This window comes from Anticarsia gemmatalis, chromosome W, assembly GCF_050436995.1.
Source record: "Anticarsia gemmatalis isolate Benzon Research Colony breed Stoneville strain chromosome W, ilAntGemm2 primary, whole genome shotgun sequence".
Classification (NCBI taxonomy): Eukaryota; Metazoa; Arthropoda; class Insecta; order Lepidoptera; family Erebidae; genus Anticarsia; species Anticarsia gemmatalis.
The window spans coordinates 13,415,236-13,425,498 of record NC_134775.1 but is presented as its reverse complement, the minus strand read 5'-3'; the positions used below and the strand labels follow the sequence as shown (position 1 = coordinate 13,425,498).

Below are 10,263 nucleotides of genomic sequence, written 5' to 3'. Positions count from 1 at the left end.
AATTTTTACTTATTTTTCTACTTATTTTTTACTTAATTTTTTACTTCAATTTGTTTTTATATACTTATAGCTATTGATTACTATTATCGTTTACATTTATATTATTTGCTTTGTACAGACTGTTGTCTTTACTCTTAATGCACAATTCTTCTCTTTTCGGGGTTGGCAATATGTACGGTTTTACCATACATTTGTGCCTGCACCAAACTTAGGTACTTAGCGTGCATATGCGCGCTAAGCATTTTTACGTATAAATAATTTATTATAAATAAGCTAGACTACAAGAAACGCTGACCAGTTGAACATTGACCGAATACCTTTAACTCGCGAACTTTATGAGTGCATTAAGTGAAAGAATTAGTCTCAACCTTTTTTGTAATACTTACTGAATAAATTACTAAATCTACATTTTCCGTCTCTACTACTTTAACTATCACATCTTCTATCAATGTGCGGAGTTACCAACTAAGTCACCCGTACAAGCAGGATGACTGCAGGACGCTTTCGAATATTATAAAAAATCACACATATATACACTATTTTCTCAGCTCCTTAACACTGAAGACATGTAACAGTGAAATACAAACAACGCACACATCACAATTATCGTATGCTGAACCATTGCCTTTACTTTCTCAAGGTTTATTTGTTGAAGGCCTCGCAATCGCAAGCGCATGATTAATTTCCTATTTAGGCCAATACGGGGTTTTCATTTACGAGAACATTTTCTTTCAAATTCAAATTATTTTTATTCGTAGAAAATATGGTACAAAAGTTGGTAATCAAAATAATACAGTATCACATATTTTGTCATTAAGACATGCAAATATTAGGCATTAAACATTATGTAAAACTAAAACTAAAATTAATATATTTAAAAAAAAATTAAACTTATTTTTTATACATATAACACCTTCACAAATCGAGGGTATAAAGAATAATATGTTTCCTTACAAAGTGTTAGTAAAATGGTAAGATTGAGTGGCGTATTTCTTTAGAAAATCATTTATAGAGTAGAAACATTCCTGTACCAGCCATTTGTGCAGTGAAATACAAAATGTATTATACGGTAATTCCGTTATACTTTTTGGTATAGAATTATATATTAATGGCGCCATATACACACAACTATGTCGGATCATTTCAAGTCTGGGCACTGGTAATTTTAAATATGAACGGGTGACTGTTCGTTTATTGTTGTTATTTTTCACTTCAAAAAGGTGAGTGTTATATTTTACAAATTTAGCTGTTTCATAAATATAAATACTGGGTACTGTTAAAAGATTGTGTGTTTTAAATATAGGCTTACAAGATTCATGCCATTCCAAGTTAAATATTGCACGTACACATTTCTTTTGTGCTACAAATATCCTTATATTATCTATTGAATGTCCCCACACAACTATACAATAGCGATTTATAGAACAAACATATGCATGATAAGCCATCAGTGAAGCATGCATGGAAGTGGTTTCTATAACTTTTTTTTAATGCGAAGACAAATTTGTTAATTTTTTTACAGATGCTGGCAATGTGGTCAGTCCATTTTAAGTGTTGGTCGATAATAATACCCAAGAATGTAGTACTTTGCAATTGATTGATATTTTGATTATTGTATGTTATATTTAACTCTTTGTTGCTACTTTTTTGTGTTTTGAAGTTAATTATGTTAGTTTTTCCTATGTTCATTTTTAAATTCTATTTCAGTTAAGTTGGTGTGTTGCCAGCACACAAAAATATATATACTATCGGTTTACATATTATTTTCTAGTAAACTAAAAGTATTTCTAGTTAATATTATAGTTTGAAGTAAAAACCGTACATATATTAATAGTGAATGGACAATGTATTAAAATAGTGAACATAGTACATTGAACATTGTAATAAGTACGTACCATGGAAGTAATAAAAATAACTGGAAGAATCACTAAGAAAACTGTATCAAATAAATTCATACTTTACTGCTTGTACATAGAGTTTACTTATGATTGTTCTAATGTCAGATCGGAAAAACGGTCTCGAGCGAGACTTAATTTTACTGGCGTTTGTCCCTCTCTTACAGTTGCCACTTTACAACATTTGTAACTTATGATGGTAATTTTTAAACTTATTACTGAATTTAAATTCGGTAATTGTTGTTTCAAGGGTTGGTCACAAATAAGTTGCTCCAAATAGTTTTATTTAATTTAAATATATGTCGCATCCTGGGTGGCCGAATTGTGAAGCATCGGGTCTTCTTCACGATCCGACATAGTCTTCGACTAATATGGGCACTGTCGTGGGTACTCGAGCAAAAGATAATTTAACTCAAATCAAAATAACTTTATTTTAATTTTACGCAATAATGCGAACGAGAAACAAACACGTGCGTTGGTACTGAGCGTCCGCCTCGACTGTCCGAGCTAGAGTGTCCTCACTCGGTCGCCCTGCCACCAGTCATCCCCGCTCTACCGACGATCGTATTCAAGCGGTGGGGCGCGCTTGCGTTTCCGTTCACAATGTTGATTGTTTACGAAGCTTGTAACTAGATGGCGCTGCCTGTTGCATCAAAGCGCCATCAATCCACGACACGGCCATCCCTGACTAGCACCCGTCCTCGGGTGTAGTCAAGCTCGGCTATCCTGCCAATAATACAAGGAATGTGATTGTTGTGGTAATTTATTTCCTCTAAGTCTAAGTACACTAATCAACTCATTTGATTTACAATTCTTCGCCATTGAAAATACATACACAGTGCTTCCTGCACAAGATCATTCTTTGGAAAAGATCCGATCAGCAAGTTAAACTACTAAAGAACGTCATTCCAACCGTTCTGCTACTTTTTGCGATAATTATTAAGTAATGCATACTCAACTCTCTTCTTGATCTGTGCACCAACACAAATTAGAATCGCACCAACGATTCCTAACAATGTACCACCACATATGCTACAACACATGAGGGGCTCTGTGCACCAACACAGACAGGAATCGCACCAACGATTCTCAAAAGAACTCTTACGCAATATGTGCTACAACACATAAGCGCTCTGTGCACCAACACAGACAGAAATCGCACCAACGATTCCTTACAGACCCATCGCCACATGTTACTCATGAGGTGCGGTCCAAGATTCCGAGTATGAGTATACAAACTATTCTTTATCAGATTTGGTTTCACTACCACTGTCATCAATTATGACATCCAGTTCTCTAGGGACTTGGTGATCGGGAATCTTCCTCACACGGTCATGGGGGTATTTGTATGTTCGCTTAGAGTCAAGCGCCTTGAGTAGGTATCTATCTCCATCTAATACCTCAATTATCTTAAACGGACCTTTAAAGGAGATAACCACTCTTCATAGAAACTTGGGCCCAAAGAGTACAGAGCTGAATTTTTTACATAATTTAGAACATATCAATATAATAATACTGAGCCACTTTTTACGTCGATTTATAATGGCCAAATCGATAAAATAAATCATTAAAAATATTTGAGGTTATCTCAATTATTTACGTTCCTAGTACATTATTCGACTGAAATCTATTTATTTAAGGTTATTAACGAAGTCATTATCAAAATGTACCTACATTATCAAAGCTCTTTTGGTATATTTGACACTAGCGACCCACCCCGGCTGCGCACGGGTTTATTATGCATGTTATACATACATACATAAAACTTTCCTCTTGAATCACTCTATCTATTAAAAATCCGCATCAAAATCCGTTGCGTAGTTCTAAAGATTTAAGCATTACAGCAAGACAAAGAAAGCGACTTTGTTTCATACTATGTATTGATGAGTAACTAACCATAATTGGCTGGAGAATAACTGTTAGAATAGTGCCACATAATATAATATTCTCTCTATGGATTTAGATGGAATAGGTAGACAGTAAAACAAAAATATTTTATTCATTATATTTATTAGTCATCATTACTATCGTCACTTAAATAACACAATAATATGTCATCCAAGAATTGTGCAGGAGGTGTAACATGTTCTTGATGTCTAGCCCAACCCAAATGAAGTACCATATAATACAATATGGTGTCCCAAAGGTGCTTCTTCAGCTTCTGGTCTCTCATCATCATTGGCTACACTGTTAGCAGCATTGTAGCATGAATGACAAATAATATCACTTTCACTTGCCTGAAAAATAGGGACTAATTAATGATAATACTTGAATTGAATTGAAAAATATATATAACTACTATATTATTGTTTTTAATACAATGTTAATCTTTGAAGTAGTATTTATTAGAATTAGTATTTATATAACCATATTATGAATGTCTGGACAGAAAGTCGTGGCGTAGAAAAATTAAGAGAGCTGACATCACTTGATGTGGAAAAAAAGAAGATGCTTACCGTTTTTGGTGCAACATTATTTCGCCTTCCACTTCCAATCGACGACTTCCTTTTATATTGCAACGATCCGTTGCTATTCCACAGACAATGCAGAAACCCATTTTGGCAAATAGGTAGGCTAAATCCAGGTTATCAGGTGTTCGCGCAGAGGTCAAAGATTTGCAAAATCGCGTGTCCAGGTACAGAAAAAGGGTCAGTGAGTATGCGATCAATATCGGAGTCCGGTTAACAAGCAAAAACTTCAAGAAGTATACGAAATACACGAAAGAACGCATCCACTCAAGTTCAAGAACAAGAAGCGAATGTCAGGTTTTGACTTTTAACACTCAAACAAATATCTCAAGGGATGTCTTAACATAACGTAAAACAATCGATATAAAAATCGATATCGATCATTAAACTGATTCTATGAATAATTTCACTATACATAGATTCAGATTAAAGAAAAATATTTCCCTATCTGAATGTACAATAAATATATTTAAATAATAATTAAAACATTATAAACAGAAGGTTTCTTATAAAATACAAAACATATTCCGAAATCGATTTTCTTCATTATCAATCGATTTACTACTACTTGACTAAGAGTGTGGCTGACATTGACAGTTATTACCGAATGACAACACTTTAAAAAAAATACTGGCTTTTGTGAAGACAGCTTTCGACGCTGTTATCTATGGAAATAATTAAAAGTGTGTTTACAGAGCTAGTTCGTAAGATGAAATTATTATTTTGCATTTTTTTTATATTTGGCCGTTATCCATATCTAAATGATGTAATCTGGAAAAATAGACCGTTTTTTTGGTATATGTGTCATTCCTGTAACGCTTGGGCCCAAAATGGGTTATCTCCTTTAGGATCTAATTTTGTTTGATTCCTTTCTTCATTTTCTATCAGAACATCTATACTATCTATACTAATATTATAATCTATACTAATATTATAAAGCTGAAGAGTTTGTTTGTTTGAACGCGCTAATCTCGGGAACTACTGGTCCGATTTGAAAAATTCTTTCAGTGTTAGATAGCCCATTTATTGAGGAAGGCTATAGGCTATGTATCATCACGCTACGACTAATAGGAGCAGAGTACCAGTGAAAAATGTTACAAAAACGGGGAGAATTATGATTCTCTTATGTGGCGCAAGCGAAGTTGCGCGGGTCAGCTAGTAATCATTAACAGCCAACTTAGAAACCTGAGCCTTATTTAGGTCAAATCGATTTTTATCATAATTAGCATGTTTTGTAATATTCTGCGTCGCCTGCTCTCTAATCTCATCTAGATTAACGTCAGTCACATTCTCATCAGGGGTCACTAAACCGAGTGGTCGTGCGATTTTACCAATCATCAATTCGAGAGGGCTAGATTTAGTTACCCTGTTAATAGTAGAGTTCATGGCTAATTGAACCTCTCCTAACGCATCCTGCCAAGAGCGATCTGGACTAGTTTCTACAGCTGTCAACATACTCTTGAGTGTACTCATTACTCTTTCTACCTGACCGTTGGCGCGGCTGCCTCCAGTAGCTATCAAGTGCAATTCTATGTTGTTAGAAGAACAAAAACTAGAAAATTCTTTACTAGCAAAACAACGACCTTGATCTGCTACTATGCGTTTCGGTACACCAAGCAATGCAATACAAAACTTAATAGCGCAAACACTACTATTCGTGTCGATGTTAAGCGAATGGCGTAGTAGAACAAATTTGGTGAAAGCATCTATTATGACGAACACGTACTCTTTGATATCATTTTTCCCAGACAGTTTACCAGAGGCGTCAATATGAATTGTGTGCCATGGAATATTAAACTTGGGAATTGGGTGAAGTTCTGCTTGAATTTTACCAGAGTGAGGTTTTGCTACTTTACAAGTGATACAGTTATCAACGAATTTCCTCACATATTTTGACATTCCTTCAAACCAATAGTACTCGTAAATCTTTTCAAGAGTTTTCTCCGTCCCCAAATGCATGACGGACTCGTGGACATTATTAATTACTGACCACCTAAGCGATCTCGGAACAATGGGAAGACATCGAGTGCGACCGTTACGCTGAATCTTACGATACAAAATATGCTTACAAATTTCGTAAGTTTTGCGAGTTTCCTCAGAGAGTACTTCATTGCGGAGATCAGACACAGTCTTGCTAATTTCTTCGTCCTTTTCCTGCTCAGCTTGCAACCAGTTACTAGAGAGCTCAGCTAAATTGACACGCTTTTGTTCTACACGTGTATAGGCTCCATTAGACACAGGGAGAGGATTTCTAGAAAGAAAGTCTACATGGGTCATCCTACTGCCTTCACGGTGAACGATCTCAAACTCAAACGACTGCATGTAGGCTCACCAACGATGAACTCATGGAGACAAGTCAGTTTTATTTTTAGAAGCTTTAACAGAACTGCAGTCTGTCACAACGGTAAACTTGCGGCCTAACAAATAATGTCGAAAATGCTTTATGGCATTAAAGACTGCTAACGTTTCTAATTCAAATGAATGAAACTTGGACTCTGCTGGGGACGTGCGACGGCTATAATAAGCAACTACATGTTGTTTCCCATCAATCTTTTGAATGAAAATGGCCCCATACGCTTCAGCACTAGCATCGGTATGTAATTCGATTGCATGAGCAGGGTTAAAAATTGTTAGAACTGGCTCACTGGTTAAGTAGGATATTATTTTCTGACGAATGGCCTCGTGACCGGGTTCCCAACAAAGGGACTTATTCTTGCCACTTGTTAAAAGAAATAGAGGAGCCATTGTTCTTGAGAACTGTGGCACAAATTGTCTAAAATAAGTGGCCAGCCCTATGAACTGTCTCAGTTGAGTGACGGTTGCAGGTGGGGGAAGGCTCGATAAAGCATTAATTTTATTAGGGTTGGGTTTGACTTGGCCGTTCTCAACAACAAAGCCTAAATATTCAACCCGTCTCTTAAGAAATGAGCACTTACTAAAATTCAGGGAAAATCCAGCTTTTGTTAATTTATCGAGCACAGTACGAAGACGAACTAAACTCTCCTCCACACACGATCCTATCACTAAGATATCGTCGACGTATGTAACAGCATAGCTATGAGCCAGATCACCTAGTGCTTTCATCACTGCACGCTGATAAACTGAACTAGCATTTTTCAAACCAAACGGCATAGTCAAATATTCCCACTAACCGTCTGGCGTGACGAACGCAGTGCGCTCTATTGATTCAGGGTGCACTGGAATTTGATGATACCCTGATAACATATCAAGACAAGTAAACCATGTAGCATCACCTAACCTAGAAACAAGATCCTCTATCAACGGCAGCGGAAACCTATCCGATACAGTGTTGTCGTTCAGTTCTCTGTAGTCGACACACATGCGATCTGAACCATCTTTCTTCTTGACAAGCAACACTGGGCTAGAAAAAGGCGAACAACTTGGCCTAATAATACCAGCTTCCTCTAATTCACGAACTTTAGCCGTAACAACTTCGCGTTCACTCGCACTAAGCCTGTATGGGCGACGATTTACCGTACGACTAGGATCTATAAGCCTAATTTGCAACTGTCCTGTTGTTAATTAATTGAGAACGAAATTCTAGCGGAATGTCAGTATCAACTTGATCGAAGTCAGCACGACAAATGGAATCGTTTTTGAGGTTATTTGAAACATTACATAACCTAACAACCTTAGCCCTACACAAAACAACGCTATTAGACGTCATACTAACGTTAAATCCCTGATCTAAAATCTCGCGGCCGATTAAAATATCATTTTTAAGACAACTATCCGGTACAACATGAAATAAGATCTCTAACCGCAAATCAGTAATCATAACCTCAGATAAAATTTGTAGGGTACTTTGCACACTACCTTGACCAATACCAATTAATTTTACTGTGTTATTAACACGCTTGCCACTAAACCTTGACGCAACACGAACTTTGATGAGAGAGCATTCGGCGCCAGAATCATAATAAAACGGATATGACTCACCAGTATTCATCAGCGTTCCACTAGGATTACTGACGTAGCAAACTTCAACACGTCGCTCGCTGCTCGCCGCTGCTGCAGGTGCTGCCCCGGAACCGCTTGGGCCGATTGCCGGGCCGGTGCCTTCATTGCTTCGTGGGCATTTCGAAGCAAAATGTCCAACGTTGCCGCATCGGAAACAAATGATGTCCGAACGCGACTTTTGTACAGCAAAACTTGATGACGGAGTGGAGGCATTGGATGCCTTGCCTTTCACCTCGCCTCTTGATCGACAGTCAGTCGCTCGGTGACCTACTTTACCGCGGTTGTGACATTTCAGCGATGTTGACTGGAACTTTGACCGCTTGAACTCGGGCCCAGTGTCGGTTGAGTTATTCATCGAAGCTTTCCTCTTCAAAAATGAGAACGCTTGAAGTTCACATTGCAACTTGTGTCTGTCCTTTACGTCGGTAGTAAAGGCCAGCCTCTGTATGCGCCCATCAAATTGCGCCATATGAGCAAGCACCGTAGATACGGCTATCTGCTCAGCGCTCAGGTTTTGCCATCGTGATGTGAGGGTAGACAATAATCGGGCGGCATACGCAGCATAACACTCATCTTCTTTTGGCTTGCTACTTATCATTTTGACAAGAGTTGCGGCTGGTGTGTCCACGCAATCGTAACGGGATAAAAACAGGCTTTTAAAATCACACCATGTCATACCCGCGAACGATACTTGCGCCAGCCAACGTGATGCACTGCCTTTCATAGCCTTGCTTAAGGTGATGATTAGAGCACTTCCGAAAAGTGGTACTTCTGATAAGCACAGGTCCGCTGTTGCACACCAAGCACGTGCGTCCACATCCAGCTTATCCGGGTCAAATTCAGGCAAAGAAATATGCTTGGTACCTCTGGGTTCCTTGATGGCTTCTATCAAGGACATCATATTCTGATTTTGTGCAGCCAGCAGCGTACGAAGTAGATTCTCGTCGCACCGTGACGTCATAGCTTGATTGTGCGATATTTCTTCGGGGTCTTCAGCTCGAGTGCATTCCACTTCTGATGTCGCATCCTGGGTGGCCGAATTGTGAAGCATCGGGTCTTCTTCACGATCCGACATAGTCTTCGACTAATATGGGCACTGTCGTGGGTACTCGAGCAAAAGATAATTTAACTCAAATCAAAATAACTTTATTTTAATTTTACACAATAATGCGAACGAGAAACAAACACGTGCGTTGGTACTGAGCGTCCGCCTCGACTGTCCGAGCTAGAGTGTCCTCACTCGGTGACTCAAGCGGTGGGGCGCGCTTGCGTTTCCGTTCACAAAGTTGATTGTTTACGAAGCTTGTAACTAGATGGCGCTGCCTGTTGCATCAAAGCGCCATCAATCCACGACATATATATAATAGTGTAAGAGAAAAATGGACTCCCCTCTACAATCGCCTATAAATACGACGCGACGACATTGCTCAATCAACCCTTGGGTTCCGTGCTGAGCACAGCACGACGCTCCAGCTGTCGAGGGTACTGCACCACATCACCGCGACCCTAAATAAAAGGGAGAGCGCGTGTGCAGTATTCCTCGATATGGAAAAAGCTTTCGATCGGGTCTGGCACGCCGGTCTTCTTTACAAGCTATCGACACAGACACCGATGCCCCGTCGCCTAATCAAGATAATAAGATAATCCAGTCGTTCCTGGAGAACCGGACTTTCAGAGTAGCGGTTGAAGAAGCTCTCTCCCCGCCAAGACCAGCAGCTGCCGGAGTTCCTCAGGGCAGCTGCCTTTCGCCTGCGTTGTACGCCACGTACACGGATGACATACCGACCCCGGAGGGGGTCCACCTCGCGCTGTACGCGGGCGACGCGGCGTACGTGACAACGTCGCTGAACCCGTACCACGCCGCCGTCAAGATGCAGCGCGCCCTCGACCTCATCTCCGCCTGGCTGTCGCAGTGGCGA

At 39.2% G+C, this 10,263-nt stretch overlaps 1 protein-coding gene across 1 annotated transcript; it reads right to left on the bottom strand.

Annotated features, from left to right (window-relative positions):
• Positions 1–2,392: 2,392 nt before the first annotated feature.
• LOC142986024 (uncharacterized) lies at positions 2,393–9,442 on the bottom strand. The gene is made up of 2 exons (XM_076134258.1): positions 8,324–9,442; positions 2,393–2,621 (listed from the first exon to the last, which is right to left on the bottom strand). Exons 1-2 carry the CDS (start codon positions 9,417–9,419, stop codon positions 2,617–2,619), a joined length of 1,101 nt encoding a protein of 366 aa, XP_075990373.1. The 5' UTR covers positions 9,420–9,442; the 3' UTR covers positions 2,393–2,616.
• Between the last annotated feature and the right edge of the window lie 821 nt (positions 9,443–10,263).